The sequence below is a fragment of the Caenorhabditis remanei genome, chromosome IV (assembly GCF_010183535.1).
Source record: "Caenorhabditis remanei strain PX506 chromosome IV, whole genome shotgun sequence".
Classification (NCBI taxonomy): domain Eukaryota; kingdom Metazoa; phylum Nematoda; class Chromadorea; order Rhabditida; family Rhabditidae; genus Caenorhabditis; species Caenorhabditis remanei.
The window spans coordinates 25,359,579-25,384,434 of NC_071331.1; the positions used below are offsets into that span (position 1 = coordinate 25,359,579).

Genomic DNA, 24,856 nt, shown 5'->3' on the forward strand with positions numbered 1-24,856 from the left:
TAATTGTTTATTAATTGTTCCATCAAGTAGATTTTTAATGAATTATACAGATTAAGAGCAGAGATTTATTTTTGTAGTTGAAAACTTTTTGTACGGAGACTCCCTAGAGAGTTATGGTCATTTTAAGGGGACAGCTTGAAATTGCACAAATTTGCACTGAAAATAGTAGATTTGATGGAGTAATACTTTGACGATATGTAACTTGCTAGGGAGTGTCCGTACAAAAAAGTTTTCAACAACAAAAATGAAGCTCTGCTCTTAATCTGTATAATTCATTAAAGATATTATTGATGGGACAATCAGTATTGTCATGACACTCTGTCAAAGTTAGACAATTTTACCTGAAAACGGCCAATCTCCATAACCTTTTGACTGATACTGTAGATATTTTTTGACCAACTTTCTTCAATTTCTTTCAAAATTTTACTTCAAAAAAGACCAAAATCTGAATGCATAACCATTTATAGTGAATTCTAAAGTATAGTTCAAAATTCGACTTTTTCGAAAAAAAATTCAGAAAATTTCAAGTTTTGCGCTGACAATAAATGTGTTTGAAATTTTTTGTTTATCGAAAATTTTTCAAATATAATTGATCTCAAAATACTGTATTTTCAGAACAACTTCGACTCTCCATAAATAGCAACTTCGACTCCTCTACTACTTCACTGCTGCTCCACAACTACTCTTCGAAGAGCTCCCGTCTACCCTCTACAAATGTTCTGATTAATTTTTTCTTCCCTTTTCTTTGTTTCTATTTTTTTTTCAATAAATAAATCGTTTTTTCATAAAGCAGCTTTTATATTTTGGAGGGAAATGAAATGGGTGGGCGATGAGCCATCGATGGGTATGCGGATGGGTGAAAAATGCCTGACCGCCGATGGGCGTGCGATGGGTCATCAATGGGTCATTTTTGACATCTTTTCATGTTCTTCCTACGCCCATTGGCACACCCATTGATGCCCCATAATTGACATGCTGGCGTTTTACCTGTGACGCTGGAAACGTGGCAATGAGGGCGTATAAGAAATCGAGGTGACAGACGATCGTGGGAGGTCTGTCTGTGTGTCTGTGTGTCCTGGTTTTCCAAGAAATTTTTTCCAAACTCCATCTTTTTCCCATGTACTCATGTACTTCCTTGTCTTATTTTAAATATATTTGCACGTATTCATAGAAAAAGGAATCAAAGCACACAAAAAGCAAAATGTGATATATCAAAATGAGAAATTTCAGTATTTCTTATTACTTCTCGCATCACTGGCCTTGGAAAACATTGTAGTGACTTGGGATGACTTTCGTAGGAAGCTTCGCTTAAAATGGAACAATACCACGACTAATCTGAAAACACGAGGGATCTGGGGCGCCTCTGACGCGTTTGAGATAAGCGCCTTTAAACTTTTAGACTTGAAGACAACGAGGCGCAGTGTTTTAAAGACGCATATCACAAAGGTGGGGGCGGCTAAAAAACAGTTAACTACAAAAATGTAGCCCATAACTTTCTCTATACAACAAATATACATTCATTCTGAATCCTTAACGTCTGGCGCGCCGGAGACGCGTTTCTCACGAGTCCTGCAACTCACCCATCCAAACAATGACAAAGCTCCCAGGCGAAAGTAGATGTCATGAAGACAAACCATTGATTTGTATTGAGGGTTACGATATAGTAGAAATTGAATACTTCATAGAAAAATAGGATTCCTTGAATGCAGGACTGGGTGAAGAATCGAATCTCCACACGACGTCTTCTTTTGGTTTCAGCGTCGGAGGTTAGGTGAGATTTGCGGCGGTAAAGGACTAGCATGGTCTGGAAATGGTTTCTTTGTGTGATGACGCAGCCGCAACGCGTAACTCACAAAAGTAGAGGCATCCAGTGTACTCATCACTACAAAAATAGCAACACTTGTATAATAATCAGTATAAGTCGTGATGATAGCTCCACATGGAGTATCTCCAAATATCCACGTCCAACTAACAGGATCGTATGCCACGTAGCAGGTATCTCTCCAGAAGTACGGAATCACGTGACCAATTGCCATACACCACACGAATCCGATGATGAAGCAAGTGTTACGGTAGTTGAATAGATTTGTCACTTTCACTGGCATACAAATTGTGAGAAATCGATTGAGAGAGATCACGAGATGAGAGTAGCAACACGCATTCCAGAATAGTATGTTGATTTGGCCAAGGATTTTTCCAAATGTCAGATCGGTGTATTCGTATTGTCTAAAAAAATATAGTTATTTGAAGTCTACGTAAAATTTTCAAAGTTTTGATCCCCGATATCGGTTGCTAGCAATATGGGGCTCCAAATTTTGCAAATTTTATGTAATTTCATTTACATTATAGTTGTTGGTGTGACCCATGTGCAAAAAACAAAGAGCACCCCAAAGTTTGCAATGGTATGACTGAAACATAGTGCTCCAAACGCGTTTTTTAGAATAGGATTTCTCAAAACAACGATTCCAGCGAGCAGATTGAATATACATCCAGAAAATGAGAGCTGGAATGGAAATTTAAAGTTATTATACACATTTCAAGAAGTTACCGCAAAAATGATAATCGATGCATAGATATTCTCAATTTCCGGGATAACCAGGGTGGTGGAGTTAGTCGTGGACATAGTAAGGATCAAAATATTTTATTTAATAAATTGAAAAGAAAAATTCTGCGACACCGGGTCCCACGAATCTTATGCGGACATGTCTATATTAATCACATGTTTTAGTGTCCATGGGGTTCTTAGTTCTCACACCCTCTACACGTAAGCATTTGAACAAAAAGCAAAAAACACTCAATATGAATTATTTATTTGGCAAGTGTGCTCCATTGACGACTTATAAAAGTTCAGTAGACCGCCTTAGTGCATGGTAGTAGTCTTCATCTCGCTAGCTTTAGACAGTAATACAGTATTCCTTCTGGATAGTAGACTCCGTTTGAAATGGAACAAAACCACGACTAGTCTGAAAGGAAACACTGGCGCACCTCGGACGAGTTTCACCTACCCATCCAAACAATGGCAAAGCTCCCAGGCAAAAGTAGTTGTTATGAAGACAAACCACTTATTATTGTTTAATGTGACCACATAATTAAACATGAAGACTTCATAGAAAAATAGGACACCTTGGATGCAGGACTGGGTGAAGAATCTAATCTCGACGTGACGTCTTCTTTTGGTTTCGGTGTTAGAGGTTAGGTGGGCTTTACGGCGGTAAAGGACTAGCATGGTCTGGAAATGGAGTCACATTGATAAGGTATGAAGCTTTGTGTAACTCACAAAAGTACAAAAATCCAGCGTACTCATTACTACAAAAATAGCGACACTTGTATAATAATCTGTATAAGTCGTGATGATAGCTCCACATGGAGTATCTCCAAATATCCACGTCCAACTAACAGGATCGTATGCCACGTAGCAGGTATCTCTCCAGAAGTACGGAATCACGTGACCAATTGCCATACACCACACGAATCCGATGATGAAGCAAGTGTTACGGTAGTTGAATAGATTTGTCACTTTCACTGGCATACAAATTGTGAGAAATCGATTGAGAGAGATCACGAGATGAGAGTAGCAACACGCATTCCAGAATAGTATGTTGATTTGGCCAAGGATTTTTCCAAATGTCAGATCGGTGTATTCGTATTGTCTAAAAAAATATAGTTATTTGAAGTCTACGTAAAATTTTCAAAGTTTTGATCCCCGATATCGGTTGCTAGCAATATGGGGCTCCAAATTTTGCAAATTTTATGTAATTTCATTTACATTATAGTTGTTGGTGTGACCCATGTGCAAAAAACAAAGAACACCCCAAAGTTTGCAATGGTATGACTGAAACATAGTGCTCCAAACGCGTTTTTTAGAATAGGATTTCTCAAAACAACGATTCCAGCGAGCAGATTGAATATACATCCAGAAAATGAGAGCTGGAATGGAAATTTAAAGTTATTATACACATTTCAAGAAGTTACCGCAAAAATGATAATCGATGCATAGATATTCTCAATTTCCGGGATAACCAGGGTGGTGGAGTTAGTCGTGGACATAGTAAGGATCAAAATATTTTATTTAATAAATTGAAAAGAAAAATTCTGCGACACCGGGTCCCACGAATCTTATGCGGACATGTCTATATTAATCACATGTTTTAGTGTCCATGGGGTTCTTAGTTCTCACACCCTCTACACGTAAGCATTTGAACAAAAAGCAAAAAACACTCAATATGAATTATTTATTTGGCAAGTGTGCTCCATTGACGACTTATAAAAGTTCAGTAGACCGCCTTAGTGCATGGTAGTAGTCTTCATCTCGCTAGCTTTAGACAGTAATACAGTATTCCTTCTGGATAGTAGACTCCGTTTGAAATGGAACAAAACCACGACTAGTCTGAAAGGAAACACTGGCGCACCTCGGACGAGTTTCACCTACCCATCCAAACAATGGCAAAGCTCCCAGGCAAAAGTAGTTGTTATGAAGACAAACCACTTATTATTGTTTAATGTGACCACATAATTAAACATGAAGACTTCATAGAAAAATAGGACACCTTGGATGCAGGACTGGGTGAAGAATCTAATCTCGACGTGACGTCTTCTTTTGGTTTCGGTGTTAGAGGTTAGGTGGGCTTTACGGCGGTAAAGGACTAGCATGGTCTGGAAATGGAGTCACATTGATAAGGTATGAAGCTTTGTGTAACTCACAAAAGTACAAAAATCCAGCGTACTCATTACTACAAAAATAGCGACACTTGTATAATAATCTGTATAAGTCGTGATGATAGCTCCACAGGGTGTATCTCCGAATATCCACGTCCAACTAACAGGATCGTATGCCACGTAGCAGGTATCTCTCCAGAAGTACGGAATCACGTGACCAATTGCCATACACCACACGAATCCGATGATGAAGCAAGTGTTACGGTAGTTGAATAGATTAGTCACTTTCACTGGCATACAAATTGTGAGAAATCGATTGAGAGAAATCACTAGATGGGAGTAACAACATGCATTCCAGAACAATATGTTGATTTGGCCAAGGATTTTTCCAAATGTCAGATCAGTGTACTCGTATTGTCTGGAACCATTACATTCTGTGATCGCAATTCTGATTTGAGAGGTGTGCCGCGGTTGCGTTGCGGTCGAAACTAAAATCTCTTGAAGTGAATCAGTATTTTGCTGAAATGCTATTTACGTCGTCCCTATTTCACTGAAAACTGGACATAGCCAGAAGAGGGTGCCAGACATACACAGCCTGCCTCTGTCCCCCTCTCTTCTTGCACGCCATCTGAGGCTATACTTGCTCGTGGCCTTGTGGCCTAATGGATAAGGCGTCTGACTTCTAATCAGAAGATTGCAGGTTCGAGTCCTGCCTGGGTCAGTACTTTTTGTCTTTTTTATTGTCTTAACTTACAGAATGGTTGTTGGCGTTACCCAAACCACAAAAATGAATAGAACACCAAAGTTTGCAATTGTATGGCTGAAACATAGCGCTCCAAATGCGTTTTTTAGAATAGGATTTCTCAAAACAATGAATCCAGCGAGAAGGTTAAATAGGCAGCCGGAGAAGGAGAGCTGGAATGGGAGAACTTAAAAATTTCAAAGATAAAATCGACCTACCAAAAAGATAATGAAAGTTGCTGCATAAATTTCTAGATTTGCCATTTTTTGTATGTGCAAAGAATGGAAAAAACGTGCAACCAGTCGATTTGAAGCTCTCACGAACTCTTGATCTATCAGACACTCTCTGGCTAGTCATAGGTTGCATGGGATGTGAGGGATCAATGAGTAAGAGATCAAATTATTTATTGTTAAGAAATAAGACCAGGAGTTTAGAGTTGGGAAGATTCTAGTAGTCGGTCTTGCATTGTTTGATTGGCACTTCAATTTTGTGAATGTTAACAGTTTTTAATTACAAAAATGAAGCCCCAGATTTCCAAACCGTGTCGCATCAAACTTATATATCTGAAAGCAATGATCCTTGCTCAAGCAATTCAGAAAATAAAGCAACCGTCTCGTTTCTTTCGCTTATATCTCCTTAAGGTTAATAGCTATCAAAAAGTGGTCAACTGCAAAAATGTAATCCTATTCTTGATCTACACAAAAATAATAATTTGAGACAGAATCGTCAAAGTCAAGCGGGCCTGAGACGCGAGAGTGTTGGTTTTTGTTCTGGAAAACTGGAAATGATTTCTGAAAATCACAAAGAAAAATTGGTATGCAAAAGTTTATTATTGATGTAACTACAAATTCATTTTATCGGATTCACAGAAAAAAACATCCCCTTAATCATCCATATCCATTCCCATTTGTCTCTTTCCCATTTTTCTGATATAGAACAGAACTGGGACTTCTTGTGGGTACTGGTTGGAGAGCGATTGGATAGCTTGTTGTTTCTGTTGACCAGTTTGAGAGTCGTTGTCGAGAATCTGTTCGAGTTGAGTTTGAACCATCGAGAGTTGGCTAATGATTCGAGTTGTGTTCTGGCTGATTTGTTGCTCCATTTGCTGTTGTTGTTGGGTGTAGGCGGAGTATTGAGTCTGGAAATGGATAAGAGTTTAAAAAACTGGTTCAAACTAAGTAAAATCACTAAAGCTGTCTGGAATTGGATCAATGGGTAGAATGGGCTAGAACGGGCTAAGATCGGCTAATATCGGTGAAGATTTTCACTGTTACGCCATTTATAGAAGTTTCAACTATTTGGAACAGTAAAAATACAAAAATAAGCTAGATATGCAATAATTTACTTAGGTATCTCTAAATTTTAATAAAATAAACCAAAAATCGGCTTGACAGGGTTAGGTTCGTCTCAGATTCCGTCAGAGCCATTTGAAGTAGGTAATAGTCAGTTTAAGCTTGTCAAAATTGATTACAGATCTTTCAACCTTCTTAGTAACCACCTACCGAAAGATTATTGGTCTGAGCCCACTGCTGAAGCTGTTGGTCCTTCTGTTGCTGAGTCAACTGCGAGTTTCTCATAATTTGGTAATACGACTGCTGCACATTTCTCGGTTGATCTCTCAAGAACATTGGTCCACCGGGTCCAGCGAAGGCGATAACAGCGAGAACAGCGAAGATAGCAAGAATCGAGGAGTTCATTATCGAAGAGCACAAGAAGATGATGTGATACCTTCGAGTACTCCATGTGCACCGTATTTATACTGTTCCCGTTGGCACACATTGGGACACTATTCGGAAGTGATGTCTGTGCGACAAATGGACTTTACATCTCGGAGTTGTTTGTTCATTCGGGGTCGTCAACATGAGTCACTTTTTCACAGTAAAAGAAGATGACATTTTTCAAAGTAGTAGTAATTTCAAGGAATTGGGAGACCAAAAGTTATACCCACTTGACTCATTTTTTGTAAACTACAGTTTTTTTTTGTTGGAACAATAAACAATACAAGAAGAAAAAGTAGTTTAGTACACAACCTATTGGAAGTGCCAAAGATTGAAAAGGTGGGATGAGTCAGAGAGAAAGCGGGGAAGACGCGCCAGACATATAATTTTCAGTGTATCGGTACTAGATACGTGGAAATCGCTGAAAAACTTGTGATAGGACAAAATTGAGTCAAAAATGAAAAAAATGAAACATTAGCTCACTGACAGGGAAATGGAAGCGAATCCGGTCTCGGGACCTTTTCTTATACTGTCTTTAAAGAATGTGGCTTCACAATGTCTAGTGTTTTGGAAATCAAACGGGAATTTAAAATTATCAACCTGATTGCAAGCATACGTAATTAAGTGATTTTTTATTGATTGTCAATCAATCTCAGGTTTACATAAACCGGAACACGCATTCTTGAATAATTTTTGTCAATTCTTCAAGATCACATCTGAGAACTTTCACTATCAGTCACTTATTTTCAGTCAATTATAGCTGTCTAGGCATTTTCAGCTTAATTCGTCCTTTAATAAATTTTATCCACTGACAGTTATAACGTTTTATGGCGTACTTGCAAGCGTAACTCGCTTAAAACGCATTCTTGTGAGCTGAGAAATGTACCAAATGGAATCATTTGAATCCGAAAAGGGTCAAGCTCCAAACCGATGCTCAATATTCCAGGAATTTAAATGTTTTCTCCACTTTTCAATTGTATTATCAATGTCTGATGCTGCTCTCTGTTTCGCGTGTCCACTCTTAATCCAACAATCTTCTCGTGTTTCTGCATCCCCTTTCCTTCATATTTACATAATCCTCCCTTATTTTCTCTCTCTCCTCCTTATTCATCATTTTTCGACCCGTCCCTCTCCCCCCCTGCTCCTCCCAACTATACTATTAGGACATGCAAAACAGAAGTGATGCTTCTTTGAGCAAAATGTTTCGGAAGAAGATTTTTGGGTGCTCTCTTTTTTGGACGTTTTGACCCCCCTTGTCTCTTTGACCTCTTTTTTGAGGAGCGGAAGTGTCCGGCGGAGACTGGCACATCTTTTTTAGGGCCATGCTCTTTTTTGGGAAATTTTTGCAATGTATGGGTGGGCTCTTATTGGGATTTCGAGCGTTGGGTATCTCGAAACTAGCCACCTCTGCTTTTTAAAGCGGTTTCAGCCCGTTTATTAGACTATTGGGAGCTGTTAAATTAAGATTTTCACCAGTTTCTCAGTAATATCAAAGTACATATTTTTTTATTCAAGTTTTGACATGTTTTCAATATTTCGGATTTTTCGAGCAATCAGAATTTGTAGAGCTGCGTTTTTGGTCCCAATTGCATGTTGAAACGCCAGCTTCATAAGCTGTTTCGGCTTTTTCAGATTTTCAGTTTAAGCGATGTTTCCAGTCTGCTAACCTTTTTAAAAGCTGCTAAACAATAATTTATGATTAGTTGATTTCTTTAAAATGTTTCTTAAAATTTTCTTTAAAATGTTATTTTCTACAAAATTTCAGCGTTTACAGTCAGAAGTAAGATTTCCATTCAAATCCTCCGAGAGGACAAACCCATTTTTCAGATTTTGCTTGTCTTCTTTCCGTCAAATTTCAAAACCCTTTCTGACAGATACACACAGAATGACAGATGATCTTGTCCTTCCGAAAAATAGCCATCTGTCCATTTTCATTCCATTTTTTTCTGACAAGATGAATGACAGAGAATTGAAATTAGTCGGAATAAAAGACATTGGCTATTTTTGGCTTCCGGACTTCAAATTACCTTAAAACCCGCCAACGAGACACGAGACTCCTCCCCAATAAACGCATCTCCTCCTTTTTACCTTACCTAACATAAGCATCTCATTTTCTGCAACGAAAACTCCACCGACACACCAACCGCCGTTTTTTTAATCATTACCAAAAAATATAAAAAATTGCGCTTAAAGACAGCGTAAATGGCTTCAGAACCACAAAAACGCAAAACGCGCCACCGACACGCCAGACCCCGCTGCCGCTTGCCTTCCTTTCTTCTCTACGCCCATTAATTCCCCCTCCGTTAATTTCCCGTTTTCTCTCTCATTCTCTCTTCCTCTCATTTTCTCATTTTCTCTTAACCTTAAATTAACGGTGGTGGTCAGTATGTGGCGCCAGGTGTCTTTTTTCCCTTTTACGGGAACTCCCCTCCACACATGCATACATATCTGGAATGTTTGAACAGGGCGCCCGGCGCCAAGACCTTGAAAAAAGTAGTGACACTTTTTCGTCCTCCATGAGAAGCGACTGACTTTTTGACACTTTTTGCAAGTTTCTCTCAATTAGACACACTATTTCTATGCAGTTGTCTCTTCCCCCCGTTATCATATTATCAGCTTGTTTCTTCTTTCACTCGTTTTGCCCTCGTTTCACTGTCTCCGTCTTGTTTCTTTTTTGATTGAAGAGAAACGCTTTTTATTCATTCGATTAGAAGGAATCAAATAGTTTTTTTGTTGTGGGTTTGAAGGTTTGGGGAATCTGGCGCGACGTTTGGCGCGTATTTTGCTAGAAGTAGAGGTGAAGGGTTGTTGGGTCTTAAGCGGGGCATTCTAATGATTTTAACTTCGCTTTTTCTGTTACTGATCATTCGAACCGTGCTGCCACTCATGTGAACCGATTCCGGAATTCTAAAAATTGCATGCTTCTGAAGATACCTAGAATAAGGCATTCCTGGGTTTTCGAGAAAACCTGGCTTTGAGTGCAAAAACTGAATATATATTTGGAATAAGCGTGATTTCTTTTTTCAATAAGATAGGTCATGTTCCATAACTCCAAATTGAATAAAAGACCTTCCCTAGTAAGCTTAATCCAATTTTACAAACCCCTTAAACCTCTTTCAATTACCCCTCGAATTTTCATTATTCGCTCTAAACACGCTCTTTGAATTTCCTCTCCAGATGTTATGCTCCGTTCCGATTCTCCGTTTTTCTGTTCTTGCCTCCTCCTCCAACAAATCTGAAGAACGGACCTCCCGGTCTTTCATTCTTCAAAGCGGCCTTCACATTTTCCTTGAGTTATCCTTGAGCAGAGACTATAAAAGATGCTGAGCCGATTATATGTTTCTGGTCAAATCGTTTTATTATAAGTGCTCAAGTCATCGCATTTCAGATACCTAGCCCCCAATGTCTAGATAGAGTACCAGAATCCCAGAATCTTCAAAATTCAGCCATCTGGACCCCACTTCTCATCTTAATAGCTCCCCCTTCCGCCGTTCCCCTGTCTCACTCATTACTATGTAATTTCGCTCTTTAGACTAACGGGACATTTTCACTTTTAGTACTATTCTCTCTCTCTCCCACCCATTCATATTCTTCCCCCTTTTTTCGTTTCTTTTCTTCGCCTTCTTCCCCTAGCCGCTATAGTCAAAACATCATCATTTTCATCTTCTCCCCCACTATTCATCGTTTTTGACAACAAAGCAAAGACTAAGCCGCACATATATGTATGTTTCATTGGGTTTTAGTACAAATTTTGAAAAAAAATTGCTGTGTACGATGAATTTGACCTTCTTCAAAAATTTCAGGCACATTTTGGTAGATAGACCAACTAACTCAAGTCCTGAATTCATGTTTCTTCTTAAAATGTTTTTTTTGCGAAACCTTAGATTTCCTAACTAATGAGTCATTAATGACTGTTTGATTATCGGCAGGTTAAGATGTCTAACAATACGCGTCCATTTAACCCCAGCCTGCCCTGTTTCGAAATTTTTCTCGTTTTCTTATCACTTTCTTCCCTTTTTTCTGCTTCCCCCTCCTTCCATCTGTCAATTAGGGAAGGTGTTTCCGGAATACGGGCGGTTTATGGTTTGTGCAATTAGTTATCTCATGTTTCATTGGTTTTCCTTCAATTTTTGACTTTTTCCTCATTTCTCCCTCTTTTTTTACAGTTTGTTTAAATACATTTTAACATGACCTGAGTTCCCATAAAGTGGCACATTAACAGCTTGCCATAGTATGGCACTATTATTTTTAGCCAAATTTGAAGTCTGCACCCCATCTAACCTTACATAATTTATTCCTTTCATACCTTATTATTCCAAGGACCCTCCTACTCCTCTCCATGAACCCTCTTAATCCCCTTTATTTTACAACGACGGATCCATGGTGTCCCCCCTTGAAACAGAAGAGGAATAGAAGGGTCATAATAAAAACTAATAAATAACACCACCAGCAGTGTCAGCAGGCAGTGGTTGGAGTTCAGGAGGAGGGCGACAGTTGGTGTACGGGTCACCCATCGACTCGTTCATTTTTCCACTTTTTGTTTCTAAACTTCAGAAAAAAATAAGAGAGAATTTGAGAATTTATGTCTGTTTGTGCGTTGGTTTGTCCGGTTGTCTTATGCAGGCAGAGACCTAGAGCTTCCAGAGCGTCAACGGTACCCCAGACAAGTTTTCTAGAGTTTTTTGTATTTTCTTTTGTAATTTTGATCCGATCCTTCTCCTCCTCTCTATCCCATAGATACAATATTACATACAAAAAAGTGGTCAAGTGGTCTCTGTGTACTCACTTTCTTTCTCAGTTCTCCCTCCTACCGGCCTACCAGCCGGCGCGGAGCACAAAATGGCTTCCGGTAAAACGATTAGGAGACACTTAGCGAGTTCTTTGTTGAGTTTAAATTTGAACAACCGTTAAGCAGCGTTAACCATATGTATGATCTAAGTGTTTTAACGTGTTTTAGAGTGAAGCAATTTTCAGTGAGATTGGTTCAAACTTATATTTGTTATGTTAATCGAACCTAGGGCTACATTTTTGAAGTTGACCAATTTTTGATATCACCGCTCGTTCTTTAGGTACAAAGCTTGCAAGTTCGGAGAGCGCGCAGACAACGAGACACTCTAGCTTCTCTGTGTATCCCTCTTTTTTTCTAACGCTTATATCTCCTTAAGGTTAATAGCTATCAAAAAGTGGTCAATTGCAAAAATGTAGCTCAACACTTCTTCGACACAACCAATATAAATTTGAATTAAAACCATCAAAAACTGGCGCGTCTAAAGCGTATTTTTGAAGTCTAAAATCCGTTAGCTTGGTGTTGAAAGTATTTCAATGGTCAACTCTCGTTTTTTGATCTCCCCTTCTCTGTTTACCTACCTTCCGTCTCTTGACCACCACTCTATCCTTCTTTCCTCTGTTACATAATCATCCCTTCCTTCATCTCATAAATATCCGATTACACAATAGCAATAGGATACGAAAGTGATATCTATTCAGTTTTTTGTTGAATTTTTGTGAGACATCCGGATCTCTGTAAATCATACTGTCCGGATGTTAGCGCCTATGTATAATTAGTGCCTATGTATCTCGAAAGCCGGACGTCTTTGAAAATCTGAAAAACAGCCTTAGCAAGACTCTGTCCATTCGGATGTCCCGCGCCTCTTACCTACAATACCATGCAAATTCCGTTCTACTTCTCTATCCTTCACCAAATTCCACTACTTTCCATACATATCCCATTTAATTTCCTCTTCCACACCACCACCGCCAAAACTGTTAAAACGACCGTAAAAACCGCGCCGTTTACGGGCGGCGCAAAGCAAAAAGAAGAAAATGAGGCGGTGGAATATACATATGAAAGGGTGACGACCAAATTCTTTCTTCTTTTTTTCTATCCAATGCCTTTTATGTCATTGTTGAGGAAAGGAGACAGTAGAAAATGGGGGGAAAAGTAGAAGAAATCATGTTTAGACCGTTTTTTTCGTGATTTTTTGTCAACTGACTCTTATTTTTGCCATTTTTTTTTGGCAGTAGGGTAATTAGCATTGTAATCGAGCAGAAATTGCCTTTTTGAGCTATTTGGTGTGAAAATTGGCTGAAACTGCAGTTTTTGAGTCAAAATTGAAGTTTTTTCAAGATAAAGCAGTTCGAGGGTTGGCCGAAACTTTCAGCAAGAGATGCTCAATTTCTGATTGAGAAATCAAATATTCAAGCCAAAAACTGTTCTTGACAATGGCTTGGCTCAAAAAGTTGCACTTCAGATCAAAAAGATCATGGCAGCAGTCTTATTTTTAGTCGTTACCTAGAAACCCAAATTTTGAGTTGCTAGGCCACTAAATATTTCTAGAATTCTCCTCTTTTTCCATGATCTTTCTTGTTCATCTTTCTTGATTTACTTCTCTCCCCCTCAACTCATTATCCCTATTTCCAGCTTCCCACCAAATGGTGTTGGTCCACCACCAGCCGCACCACCACCCAACAACCAGTGGCTCCGGCTCTCTACTAGAACGTGCTGATCTCTCCCACCCCATACCAGAGAATGCTCGAAAACTTGCTCAGCTGGTGGAGTACGATGAGAGTCGAGTGGAAATGGGAACCCATTCTGTGTTTGTAAGGGAGGCACGACCGCCGGGCGCTCATTATGCAAAGGCTACAGTACTTTTCTTGCATGGCCAGAGTTTTTCATCGGCGACATGGACTGAGAACGATTTGTTGAGGTAACCGTAGTCCTGACAATGAAAGTCTTTAAAGTCTTCAAACAATCTATAAATTTAGTCATAGGTTTTTGTATCGACTACTTTGCGGGGAGTCCATTTTAACAGTCAAAACCAGCTAAATGTCTCTCCGAGCCGAGTTATGAGCTCCCAAACATTAGTAATTCCATGTGATAAAGCTTAACCATATAAAAAGTTTGAGAGCTGAGACATTTAGCAGATGCTGTCTGCAGAAATGAACTCCCCGTAGACGGAAGTATCTATAACCAAATTTATAAATAATTTGAAAGCCGCGTCTTTAAAGACTTTCCTTGTAAACCCCAAAACCTATAAAAACATTATTCCAGAACCTTCGCCGCCCTCGGCTACCGAGCAATCGCTATCGACCTGCCCGGCTCTGGCCAAACCCGCGGTCCTTCCTTGTCACAACCACAGAAGCCAACATTTCTTATGGATTTCATAGAGACGTTGGGTCTGAAGCAAGTAATGGTTGTCTCCGCTTCGATGTCCGCTCAATTTGTGTTACCACTGATGACTTCGAGTAGACATCTCTCTTGTGTGGTTCTGGTGGCTCCATCGAATACTCATGAAGTTCTGAACCCCTCGTCGTATGTCGTACCGACTTTGGTGCTATGGGGTGAGTGTCAACAAAACATTTAAAAAAAAAAATTCAAAACAAATTATAACGATGATTCTTTTCCATCCAAATATCCAGCCAATACATTTCTTGTCCAGGAGAGTTATCCATGAACTTGTAGAGTTTCTTTTTATTGGCTTGCTTGATTTCCCTGAGTTTAGCAGGATCATTTTCAAAGGTTACTTGGTCCTTTTGTGATTTTGCCTCCAATGCAATGTACTCTTCTACGTATTTAGGCTTCATTCCCATGGCGAAAAGCTCTTTTCGTATTTGAGTAGGTTCTGGAAATAATGAGACAGTAGTAATAGTTCTTGGAAATTTTAAAGAGATTTTAGCACTCTTTTCACAGTTCCTAATTGAAATCAGTTAAAGCTAACTGTAAATTTGTTTTTATCTGGTTAAGACTAGATAGATTTTGTTTTTAGAAATTCCGAGACTGTTTTCAATGGATATTTCTCCTACTATAAGAGAAAAGGGGCAAATCAATTTTCAACTAGTTGAAGATAATTTCAGGTTAACATCGATAGTTAATTGTGACTTATTTTAGTGGAATTTTGGAAAAACTTTATTTAAACTATTTCAATAATTTTCGTGTCAACTTGAATCAATTTTCGCGTGTTCACGATAAATTCCACCTTGAATACATAAATATTCTAAAGCCAACCTAAAATAGACTATTAACCTTAAGACCAACACTCACCAATATATAAACCCTGTGCAATCGAACATACCACATAAATAGCGAGAAGTCCCCAAAGTTGTTTCATTGTTTTCGGCTGCAAACCCTGAAGGAAACGGTTTTATACATAGAAACCATGGTATAAAACTCCGAAATCGTTAAAACTAGTTTGAGGGGTAGCTGGTCACGTGGAAACTAGGAAGAGTACTGTATATAGGTCAGGATTGATAAACTTCAATTTAGACAGGACTTTTTTGAATTTTTTGGCTCCATTCTCACTGTTTAACAATTTCCAGGCGAACGCGACACCTCACTCGGCCCCACGGCCGCTGCCAACCTCAAGAATCTCCCAACTGTCAAACTCCAAAAGATCCCAGATGCCGGACATGCTTGCTATCTTCACAACCCGAAGTGCTTCGAGAATCTGTGTGTAAATTTCTTTGATCTGATCAGGAGTTATCATCACTAGTCACCTTGTTTATAATTGTCTATATTTGTGCCATGTATCCGGTGATATCGATGAATGGAAATCGCTGTCCTTCTTTTCTGTTTATTTTTCTGTGTCCAAGAGATCTTTCATGTTTTCCCTCTTTTCACTTCTTAATTATAAAATGTTTCATCAAGTTTTGCAATATGCCTTAATAACTCTGACTATCATACCAATTTATTAAAAACAGGGACAAATATTTATTCAATTAGATTCTGATGCATGCATATTGAACCAATTGTTCAAAAGAGTGATCTGCTTTGATGGCAGCTTCTTCATATATGTTTTGAATTTCTCCTGAAATTCATTTTCATCCTTTTTAAGTGCTGCGTATCTCTTCTCGTATTCATCGATCATCGCAGCATACTCGTCGACATACTTCTTCTCCATTCCCATCTTTGTTAGCTCTTTCTTCGCTTGAGGGGATGCTGGAAATCAAAAGAGTTTTCAGTATGTATATTAATGTAAAACCAATTACTCACGGACATGAACTTCTTTTGCAATCGAACATTAGGCTCGGTGCCAAAAACCCGGGTCATCATTACCATATAGACTCCATCCCCATCACCGAATCCGCAGTAGTACGGGACTTAGGATTATTAACAGACTCTCATTTGAAATTTGATAGCCATATCGCCAAAACTTCCTCATTAGCTATCCTTCGCTGCAGCCAACTACTCAAGTCATTCCGATCTCGATCCCTTCCTCTCTACAAGCACTTATTCAACACCTACGTCCTTCCAGTTCTTGAATATTGCTCAGCTGTCTACTCCCCTTCTCCCTCTAGCATTCTCTCTCATAAACTAGAAAAACCTCTCCGATCGTTCACCAGGAAAGTTCTTCAGAGATGTAACATTCGCTATACTTCCTATCTAAATCGTCTTGAGATTCTTGATTTATACTCCCTCCGTCACCGTCGTCTTAAATCTCAGTTAATGCTCCTCTATAAAATACCTGAAATTTTCCTGAAATCCACTCTTATGTCAGACTGTCTAACTCTAACCGACGACCCATGACCCTCATTTGTATTAGACCACAAGTAAATGATTTCTTCTCTTCCACTGTCCCATCTGGAATTCCATCACATCTAATTGCCCTGAATTTCTCCCCCCCCCGGTAAATTTTTCTCCCTTCTTGTACAATCCATTAATCGATTATAAGTTTGATCTCTCTCTCTCCCACCCCCATGTATTATATTGCTCACTCACCCGCCTCTCCCATTTTAACGGTCTGTCACTTTAATTTAATTTATCCTTCTCGAAATTCTTCCACCACCACTTTCACAGTTCGGTTTTATAATCCTTCCCCCAATCCTATCTTGCCATTATGATTCTCAATTTTTTATTTTTTATTTGTTCCCCCCACCCCTACCTGGTCTGTCGCCTCGTGAGAGGCTTGATCAGGTCTCTAGTGTATAGTACTGATTATTTTTTTAGTCAATAAATTAAAAAAAAAAAAAAAAAAGAACATACCACGTAGATAGCGAGGAATACGAAAAGCTGCTTTAACATCATTGCTTTTGTTGCAAAGGTAGAGCGAGGGAACGGTTTTATACAAAACAATAGTGTCATAAAACTCCGAAATCGTTGAAAAAGGTAGTTGACCATGAGGGTGCATGTTATGCCTGTTATACTGTAGCCGCATTACTCTACACGTCAACGTTGGCTCTGCAGAAAGGAAATATAAGAGAGACCCAGAGAAACTAGAGCGTCGGACTGTCTACGCTTTCTAACTCTCAGAAAACATCAAGAACGGTAAGAAGCTGTCAAAACTGATCCGAAGACATCAAAAAGGAACAGAAGAAATTGTCAGAACCAGTAACGATTTAAATTTTTGCTACCTTGACAATTCAAACTGTGTCCAAAGCTTCACTAACAATTTTCCCCCCTTATGTCTTGATTTGTTCCATTCATCTGCTAGTTTTGATTTTGATGTGATTTTCAAAAAATCTGAACTAATATATTTAAAACAGATTCAAATATTTATTCAATGGTTTTTATTCAATTCTGCTTCGTGCATATCAAACCAAGTGTTCAAAAGACTGTGCTGTTTCATTGGTAGCTTGTTCATAAATGCTCCGACTTTTTTTTTATACATATCTAGAGCCTTTTTGAGTGCAACGGGTCATTGGAAAGTTCTGCGTATTTCTTCTCATGTTCATCGTCCATTGCAACAAATTCGTCAATATACTTCTTCTCCATTCCCAACTTTGCAAGCTCTTTCTTTGCTTGAGCGGGCGCTAAAAATTAATGAAGAGTTTTGGTACTTATTTATTAAAGACCAATTACTCACTGACATGAAACTCCTCCTCTGCAATCGAACATGCCACATAAATAGCGAGGAATACAAAAAATTGCTTCAACATAATCGTTTTGGTTGCAAAGGTCGGGGAAACGATTTTATACAAAAAATTGCGTCACAAAACTCCGAAATCAATAAAAAAGGTGGTTGACCACGTTGATGCATGTTGTCCCTGTTATACTGTTGCCGCATTACTCTACGCGACAACGTTGACTCTGCAGAATGGAAAACCGAAATCATTAAAAAAGGTAGTGGATGCAATTTTAAAAAATTTAAAAAATTTGATACCCGTTATACTGTAGCAGTATTTTTTACACGACAACATTCTATATTTGGTGACGCATATCTCAAAACTCAAGGCTAGTGTGCGTTTGGCGCACAAAGTTCAGATGACTGACTCATGATTAGATCTCAAACGGATGAATTAAAAAATAAATTCTTTATTTCTCAACATGAAACATCTCAAGCCAAGAACTTCTTCAACTTATCCAACTGTTCCTTCGGTATTTTCTTCTCAAAATTACTCTTTGCTTTATTATACTCCTCTGTCAACTTCTTAATCTTCTCCTTATCCCCATTAGCCTTTGCCGATCCTTGATTCATTTTGTGCTCGATATGAAACAATTCCAACGCATACTTCTTATCTATTCCAGCCGCTTGGAGGTCGGCGATGGCTTGTTTGGCATCTGAAAAAATTGAATTGGGGTAACCGCGCTCTATTGAAAATAAACCTTCTGGATGTGGCCGGTCTGCTGTGATGACTATCACTAGAACAGATAGTAGAAGGAGTAGTTGCTTGAACATTTTTGTTTGGAGCTGTGTGCCTTGGAACGGGTTATATAGGTTGTAAAGTTTCTGAAAAAAGTTGGGCTATAAAAGTTTTATGGAATACGGGTTCAGGTTTGGTTAGTTTTGAAATATATCAAAAGTTAGCTTAGGTTACTGAAGTCAGAAACCGTGAGAAGACGTCAGACGGTTTTTCATTGATTCTGGAAGTCAAGAGCTGTTTTTATGAAATGAAGACGGAGTCAGAAGGCGTCTAACCATTCATTGCTTATAGTCAGAAGAAAACGCCGAACCAATCACAATATGTTAGATTCCTATTCACGATTTATAAGTTTTTACCCAAAGAAATCAGAGTCCTGTCAGAATGAAGTCAGAAGAAGTCAGAGCCGAAGTTTTCAAAATTTGGAGAAATCAGAGGCAATCAGAAGACATCAGAACCGGTCAGAAGAAGTCAGAACCAATCAGACAGGAGTAAGAAAAAATCAGAAGGGATCAGAATCTCTCAAGAACCAATCAGAAGAGATCAGGAATTGTCAGAACAAGTGATTTGGAGCCAATCTGAACCTGCCATAAGGTAGCTCATGTAGTTTTGGGAAAGGTGGGCAACGAAACTTTTGATTGGATCACGTGACCCACGAATTTGGTACAGTGCGCCTTAAAACGGCCCAGTGGATACAGTGAGCACTAGTTGGGCATCGATTGGAAAAACGTGAAGGATGTAGGCACAGGTTGCCCCACTTTCCTGGGACACTAGGTTGGGACACTAGGTTTTGAAGTTTGACAGAGAATTGAAAACCGTGAAAAAGCTAAAATCTCTTTATTTGACTATCCAATTTTCAAAAATAAATAAGTTAAAACCGCAAAAAAATCCAGGCAAAGCATGTCTTCTTATCCAAACTCAATCATTCCCCAAAGAATCCGGCGAACGTCCTCTTCAACTGTCCCATCGTATCATCCACATACGATACCGACTCTTTCGACGCGGTTCGTGGAATCTGTGGTGGTGGATCGTAGTGATCTTTATGACGTGGTTCTATCTTGTCAGAAAATCCGCGTGGAATATGGTGGGAGGATGTGGATGTGGATGGTGGTTGGGGAGGAAGACGGCGGTTGGGGACTCCAGGAGGCGGGGCTAAATAGGATCTTATAGAAGTATGTAAAATAGTTACTCAGGTTACCTGGGTGGTGGCCATTAGCAGATGACGATGTGGGCGAAGTCACTTCATGATGTGGTTGCGTATGCACATTTCCATGTCCATGAGCTCCATTTTCAACTGGTGACGTGGCAGTCACCCTGGGCGCTACCAACGCCCTCAACAACATGCTAGCAGCCCTCCTATCGTCCTCAGCGGACTCTCCAAAGTATGCTGTAAGAATTTCTTATGTCCAGATGTCCTACACACCTCAATCTTACCTATAACATCGTTAACATCATGTACAAACTCCCGTCCCTCTTTTGACACCAAGATGTCAATAGAGCAAATTTGCATAGCACCGACATGATCCGTGATGGCTTTCAGATATTTCTTATGGCGTTCACAGGTGGCGATTTGTTCGAGGACGCTTGATCCGACGTTGCTCTTCCAGTGTTTGCAGATTCCACGACGGATGAATGTTTTGTATTCATGACCAATTTTTTGGATGTGTAGATCGTATTTGGCATCGACGAAGGGTTGCACTTCTACCTGGAAATAGAAGGAAGGGTGAGGACTACACGATTTACCCTTTAAGCTAATCCCCTACCCCCAGCACTCGGTAAATCTATTCCAATGCTCAAATTATCTAACCGCGTAATTTGGCATTTAGGTGAGTCTAATTACTATGGGCTCCTTAAAACTACGTCTACACCCTGAAAATCTATCCCTCGGCGCTTTAGATTGCCCAAGACCTTATGAATCTACTCCCACGTCTTAGTAAATTCCCGGTTAGCTGTGTAATTCTACCCTCCGTAAATCGATAGCCTCCGTAAATCTATCCTTAACTTGTTCAGCTCCCCGTAAATCTACACATGACCCCGTAAATCAGCATCCAGCAGCGGCAAGCAACCATAGGCCTCGTAAATCGACTTCTTGACAACGTAAATCTATTCTAAATCATTTAGTTTCCCAACTCACCTCCGTATCTCCCTTCGTCATGATCTGCAACATCCCCTCCACATCACACAACTCCTCATGATTGTTCACTTTGATTTTTCCGATTCCCCGAAATCCCTCGTTGACTGACACAATCATCGGGTACGTTGACGCCTGACCTTGATGCTGGAAAACAAAGTTATAGGTTCGCAATTTTATAGTGATATTCCTATATTTAAACTGCACCGCCCGTCAACTTTCCAGTAAAACGATGAAATTTTTGTTCCTTCTTGCAACCCTCTTGGCTATTCGTGTCCTGGCTGACAAACCAAGTGATTTTCAAAGTTTTAAAGATAAAATAGTACTGGTTTGTTTTCAGAATTATCCGAGGAAAAAGTGGATGCGGACCTTTTGGCTCTTGGACTGAAGCAGAAGACTTTGGATCAAATTAACGAGTATTGGCATAATTATCACAAAGAAATGGCGGCAGCAGAATTGGTCGAAAAGGTACTCCAAAAGAAAGGAATAGTGGAGGCGATGAGTGAAAGACAACACGATTTGAATACCGAGTTTTTCTCAAAACTGCCGGAGGATCAGGAGGAGATTTATTCGAAATATGTGAATGAGCATTTGGCTGCTTTCTGATTTATGGATAATAACTATTTTTGTTGATCGATGTTTTAATTTATAAAGTTTTATAAACGTTTTCATGTAGTTGGTAAAACTCAAATAGTTGAAGTTGTCCGAGCTGATACATACCTTTGGAAAGCTGGCGGTGAGCTCTAAAGATCATATTTGCAAGCGCCGCCACGGGCAGGCGCGTTAATCGCTTAAAACACAATTTTATGTGCTGAAAAATATACCAAAATATAGATCTCGACGAGTTATATATCCGTGACATACGACGAGGCCGGATGACAAATCGTTAATGTGCCGCAGTTCGGGAAAAAGTGCCAAAAACGCAAAAATGGTCAGAAAAGCCATTCAAGCCCGGCCCACGACCCGACATCTGGCCCGTTGTAGGTCACAAATATAGATCTCGCCGAGATCTACATCTTGGTATATTTCAAGCTAATGATATTGCGTTTTTAGCGAGCTACGCCCCGGCCCGGTTTGCAAGTATGATTTATTTTTCTGCAAACTTTGCTAAAAATGAATCAATCGAAAACAACTTTACAACCTCCGCGCAACGTTTAATTTTCGGTGCAATTTTATTGTCCCGTTTTCAATTTTCCTCATTTTTTCTTATATAAAATCTTGTCCTTACACCTCCATCTCACTTTCACAACAAAAAATGATACGTGGACTGATTCTCTGCTCTACTTTCGCACTCGTTATCTGCTTATTTGAGGATGTCTGTAAGTTCCGCGTCAAAGGTGCGACAGCTAAAACATATCTAAAAATTTAAGACAGGCCAGCTGAGGTGCACGACAAAGTACTGTTGTCGGTAGGAGTAAAGAAGGAATACTTGGATAAAATCAACGAAAGCTTTCGTAACATGCTGAAAGGTCTGATAAAAGCTTACAATGAGGCGGAGAGAACTGGGAATAAAACAATTTACAAAAAAGAGAACACTAGACTGAGAAAAGAGAACTGGGATTTGGCTGAATCTTTTCCGGATGATCAACATGATATTATTGTCGTCTATATCACGGAGATATTGAGAGCAGTGAGGGAACGTAGAGATGAACAACACGCTCTGGAATCGGCCAAGTTTTGGGCGGAGCAAACGGCTATTTCATATGGTGTGATGACAACTGCTAAACCGAAGAATTAACTTTTTGTTCTGTTTGGGATCAATAAATATTGTTGTTGCTTGTTTTTTGAAGTATGAAAACGTATTGAGACAAATAATAACTAAACAGATAAATCAGAAAAAAGTTAGAAGATGTCAGAACGACTTTCAGAGAAAACACGATCAGAATTAAAGTTTTCAACTTAAAAGCAGTAAAGTACGCGCAGACAACGACATAATATAACTTTTTCCCACGTATTAGCTCGGCACAGATCTTACAACTGCGCTCCACCAAAATTTCCTTGAAAAATGTGACTTTTTGTAATAAGCGTGTAGTGCCAATACCTCTTCCCATAACAAAATGTACAACTCACAAATTTATGAAAATGCGGGTAGTGCACAATCGGCAACATCGGTATCGATGCCCCATCCGACAGCGTGATCTTCTTCAACTGCTTTTTCAAATTATTCTTATCCAAAAACGCGACAGCAGACGTATGAGAGTTCAAGAACGGAATATGAGCCGCTATAAACGCCCTGGTGATCGTCTTCAACTGAGCACACCGTGTCGCTCCGGCTCCCAAGAAAACTGCTGACGGTGTGAAGACTCGAATATCTTTTCCCGGCTGGTTGAGCTCCACTGAACACGACTTTTCAGTGCACATCACATCCAACTCATCGATGTCTCCTTGTTCCACTCGGATAGCGAATTCAGTGTGGGTTCGAAAGTATTTGGACCAATCCACGTGGTGGGAGTCGATGACGAGTAGGACTTTCGCATCTTTCATAAGGGGCTCTCCACGACTTCTGGAAATCGAGATCAGTTGGGAAATAGAGCGTTGGAAGAGTTGGTTTTTTGAGATTTTCAGCTTATTAAATACAACATTTCTAAAAGAAAGAGAACAAACCTGTCGTGGTTGAGTGATCTCTCCAGTGCAGCTGCAAGTGACTCTCTACTCTTGGCAGGCGATGTGGGGGCACTGAAAATAGAAAGTTTATAAGAATATGACAGAAAATGGCTTTTCATTATTTTATCTTGACATTTCTTAAATTTTCAGCAGCTTTTATCTACTGAGACTAACCTAGTTTTCATCTGCAGCAGCTTTTCTTAATACTTCAGTCAACAGAGTCAAAAATCTATATAAAAATGAAGAAAAATGAAGAAAATCACATGTGCCACCAGCAGACTACCCCACAATTTCTACTCTCGGTTTCCATAGAAATTGGCACATTTTCGAATTCAAATTTTTCTTTTTCTCTTTGTTTATTCCCACGATTTGTTCTCGTCTTACTAAGAGAGCCACTACAATTTTAATGAATGCTTTTAGAATTGTGAAAAAAAACCAAGAGAGATTCTCAATTTGAAGTGGGTTGGGTGAAAAGGGCGACGGGCGAGGGAAAATACTATAGAAAATGACATAAATTTTGAAAAGAATTGAAAAGTGTCATATTTTGATAGTTGACCAGATTTTTTATCTATTTCATGGCCTTTCAGTTGTTCTTTGAACATTCTGATTGTCTAACAAGATTGTGTAACAATCATGTTTAAGAAACTACAAAACATAAAATAAGATTTCATTTCTTTCTTGGTCGAAGTAGTATTTACTTTTATTCGATGGCCTGACTACATGCAGTCGTGGCCTAGGAACCCACGAGGAGCAACACTCCTTAATTGACCTTCCGAAACAGTTATTGATGAGTAAGTTGTCATCAAAGTATTTCCTAAACAGTTATCAGTTCGCATATAATGTTTGACTGTTGGATGACTAAGTTTTCTTCTGATCTGAACTTTCAAGATTTTTAACCATTAAAAAAACACCCACCTAATCGTATTCGACACCTTATTCGCTATCGATTGAAACGAGAACGAGCTCGGTGGCCCCGTGTTGACATCATCCATTGGCTCACCCTCATCCTCGGAAAACGAGAATTTTCGCTTGAAGAAATTCATTTTCTCTGGAAAATTGGAAAAAATGGAAAAGAAGATAGCAAAGAGCAACGCAAATTTTTTCGGTTTAAAAAAATTAGAGTTTGAAAATGTCTAAATTTCCCCGGGGACCTCTAACTCAATTTTTGACCCTTTAATTGGTTTTCTTTAGTTTAGGAGGTCACAGAAAAAACTAGAAAGAAAAAATAAACATTCATGAAATGTGAATGTTTTGAATAAAAGAAGGAAACAGAAAAAGTAAGAAGGAGGGGGGGAATAGAAAAAAAGAAATGTGTCTGGAGGAGGTCTAAGGAATAACGGAGATAGAGAAAGAGATGGAGAGAAGCAGAGAGTTCGAAAAAGCACAACACTTTTTCCACGAACTCTTCTTTTGAAAAGAAGGAAGGGACCC

General features: G+C 39.2%; 11 protein-coding genes across 11 annotated transcripts; 4 read left to right on the top strand and 7 right to left on the bottom strand.

The window, feature by feature from the left end:
- Window positions 1-1,576: 1,576 nt before the first annotated feature.
- GCK72_016282 (uncharacterized protein) lies at window positions 1,577-4,953 on the bottom strand (the record flags this gene model as incomplete). The annotated part of the gene is made up of 6 exons (XM_053731425.1): window positions 1,577-1,804; window positions 1,854-2,226; window positions 3,006-3,229; window positions 3,278-3,650; window positions 4,430-4,653; window positions 4,702-4,953. 6 exons carry the CDS (start codon window positions 4,951-4,953, stop codon window positions 1,577-1,579), a joined length of 1,674 nt encoding a protein of 557 aa, XP_053586197.1.
- Window positions 4,954-6,281: 1,328 nt separating this feature from the next.
- Window positions 6,282-7,095, bottom strand: GCK72_016283 (uncharacterized protein; the record flags this gene model as incomplete). The annotated part of the gene is made up of 2 exons (XM_003093036.2): window positions 6,282-6,536; window positions 6,901-7,095. 2 exons carry the CDS (start codon window positions 7,093-7,095, stop codon window positions 6,282-6,284), a joined length of 450 nt encoding a protein of 149 aa, XP_003093084.2.
- A 6,453-nt stretch (window positions 7,096-13,548) lies between these two features.
- GCK72_016284 (uncharacterized protein) lies at window positions 13,549-15,605 on the top strand (the record flags this gene model as incomplete). The annotated part of the gene is made up of 3 exons (XM_003090969.2): window positions 13,549-13,823; window positions 14,168-14,457; window positions 15,433-15,605. The coding sequence occupies 3 exons, from the start codon at window positions 13,549-13,551 to the stop codon at window positions 15,603-15,605; spliced, it is 738 nt and encodes a 245-aa protein (XP_003091017.2).
- GCK72_016285 (uncharacterized protein) lies at window positions 14,491-15,599 on the bottom strand (the record flags this gene model as incomplete). The annotated part of the gene is made up of 3 exons (XM_053731426.1): window positions 14,491-14,738; window positions 15,158-15,242; window positions 15,474-15,599. The coding sequence occupies 3 exons, from the start codon at window positions 15,597-15,599 to the stop codon at window positions 14,491-14,493; spliced, it is 459 nt and encodes a 152-aa protein (XP_053586198.1).
- A 222-nt stretch (window positions 15,606-15,827) lies between the features above and the next one.
- GCK72_016286 (uncharacterized protein) lies at window positions 15,828-16,165 on the bottom strand (the record flags this gene model as incomplete). Its single annotated transcript, XM_053731427.1, has 2 exons — window positions 15,828-16,051; window positions 16,102-16,165. 2 exons carry the CDS (start codon window positions 16,163-16,165, stop codon window positions 15,828-15,830), a joined length of 288 nt encoding a protein of 95 aa, XP_053586199.1.
- Window positions 16,166-17,722: 1,557 nt separating this feature from the next.
- Window positions 17,723-17,988, bottom strand: GCK72_016287 (uncharacterized protein; the record flags this gene model as incomplete). The annotated part of the gene is made up of 2 exons (XM_053731428.1): window positions 17,723-17,862; window positions 17,916-17,988. 2 exons carry the CDS (start codon window positions 17,986-17,988, stop codon window positions 17,723-17,725), a joined length of 213 nt encoding a protein of 70 aa, XP_053586200.1.
- A 398-nt stretch (window positions 17,989-18,386) lies between these two features.
- GCK72_016288 (uncharacterized protein) lies at window positions 18,387-18,728 on the bottom strand (the record flags this gene model as incomplete). Its single annotated transcript, XM_053731429.1, has 2 exons — window positions 18,387-18,610; window positions 18,656-18,728. 2 exons carry the CDS (start codon window positions 18,726-18,728, stop codon window positions 18,387-18,389), a joined length of 297 nt encoding a protein of 98 aa, XP_053586201.1.
- Window positions 18,729-19,074: 346 nt separating this feature from the next.
- On the top strand, window positions 19,075-19,860 carry GCK72_016289 (uncharacterized protein; the record flags this gene model as incomplete). The annotated part of the gene is made up of 2 exons (XM_053731430.1): window positions 19,075-19,181; window positions 19,584-19,860. The coding sequence occupies 2 exons, from the start codon at window positions 19,075-19,077 to the stop codon at window positions 19,858-19,860; spliced, it is 384 nt and encodes a 127-aa protein (XP_053586202.1).
- GCK72_016290 (uncharacterized protein) lies at window positions 19,613-24,468 on the bottom strand (the record flags this gene model as incomplete). Its single annotated transcript, XM_003098827.2, has 7 exons — window positions 19,613-19,842; window positions 19,889-20,077; window positions 20,125-20,395; window positions 20,825-20,968; window positions 22,892-23,324; window positions 23,426-23,497; window positions 24,341-24,468. 7 exons carry the CDS (start codon window positions 24,466-24,468, stop codon window positions 19,613-19,615), a joined length of 1,467 nt encoding a protein of 488 aa, XP_003098875.2.
- GCK72_016291 (uncharacterized protein) lies at window positions 21,054-21,427 on the top strand (the record flags this gene model as incomplete). Its single annotated transcript, XM_003090968.2, has 2 exons — window positions 21,054-21,114; window positions 21,162-21,427. 2 exons carry the CDS (start codon window positions 21,054-21,056, stop codon window positions 21,425-21,427), a joined length of 327 nt encoding a protein of 108 aa, XP_003091016.2.
- GCK72_016292 (uncharacterized protein) lies at window positions 22,077-22,559 on the top strand (the record flags this gene model as incomplete). Its single annotated transcript, XM_053731431.1, has 2 exons — window positions 22,077-22,140; window positions 22,192-22,559. The coding sequence occupies 2 exons, from the start codon at window positions 22,077-22,079 to the stop codon at window positions 22,557-22,559; spliced, it is 432 nt and encodes a 143-aa protein (XP_053586203.1).
- Window positions 24,469-24,856: the final 388 nt, after the last annotated feature.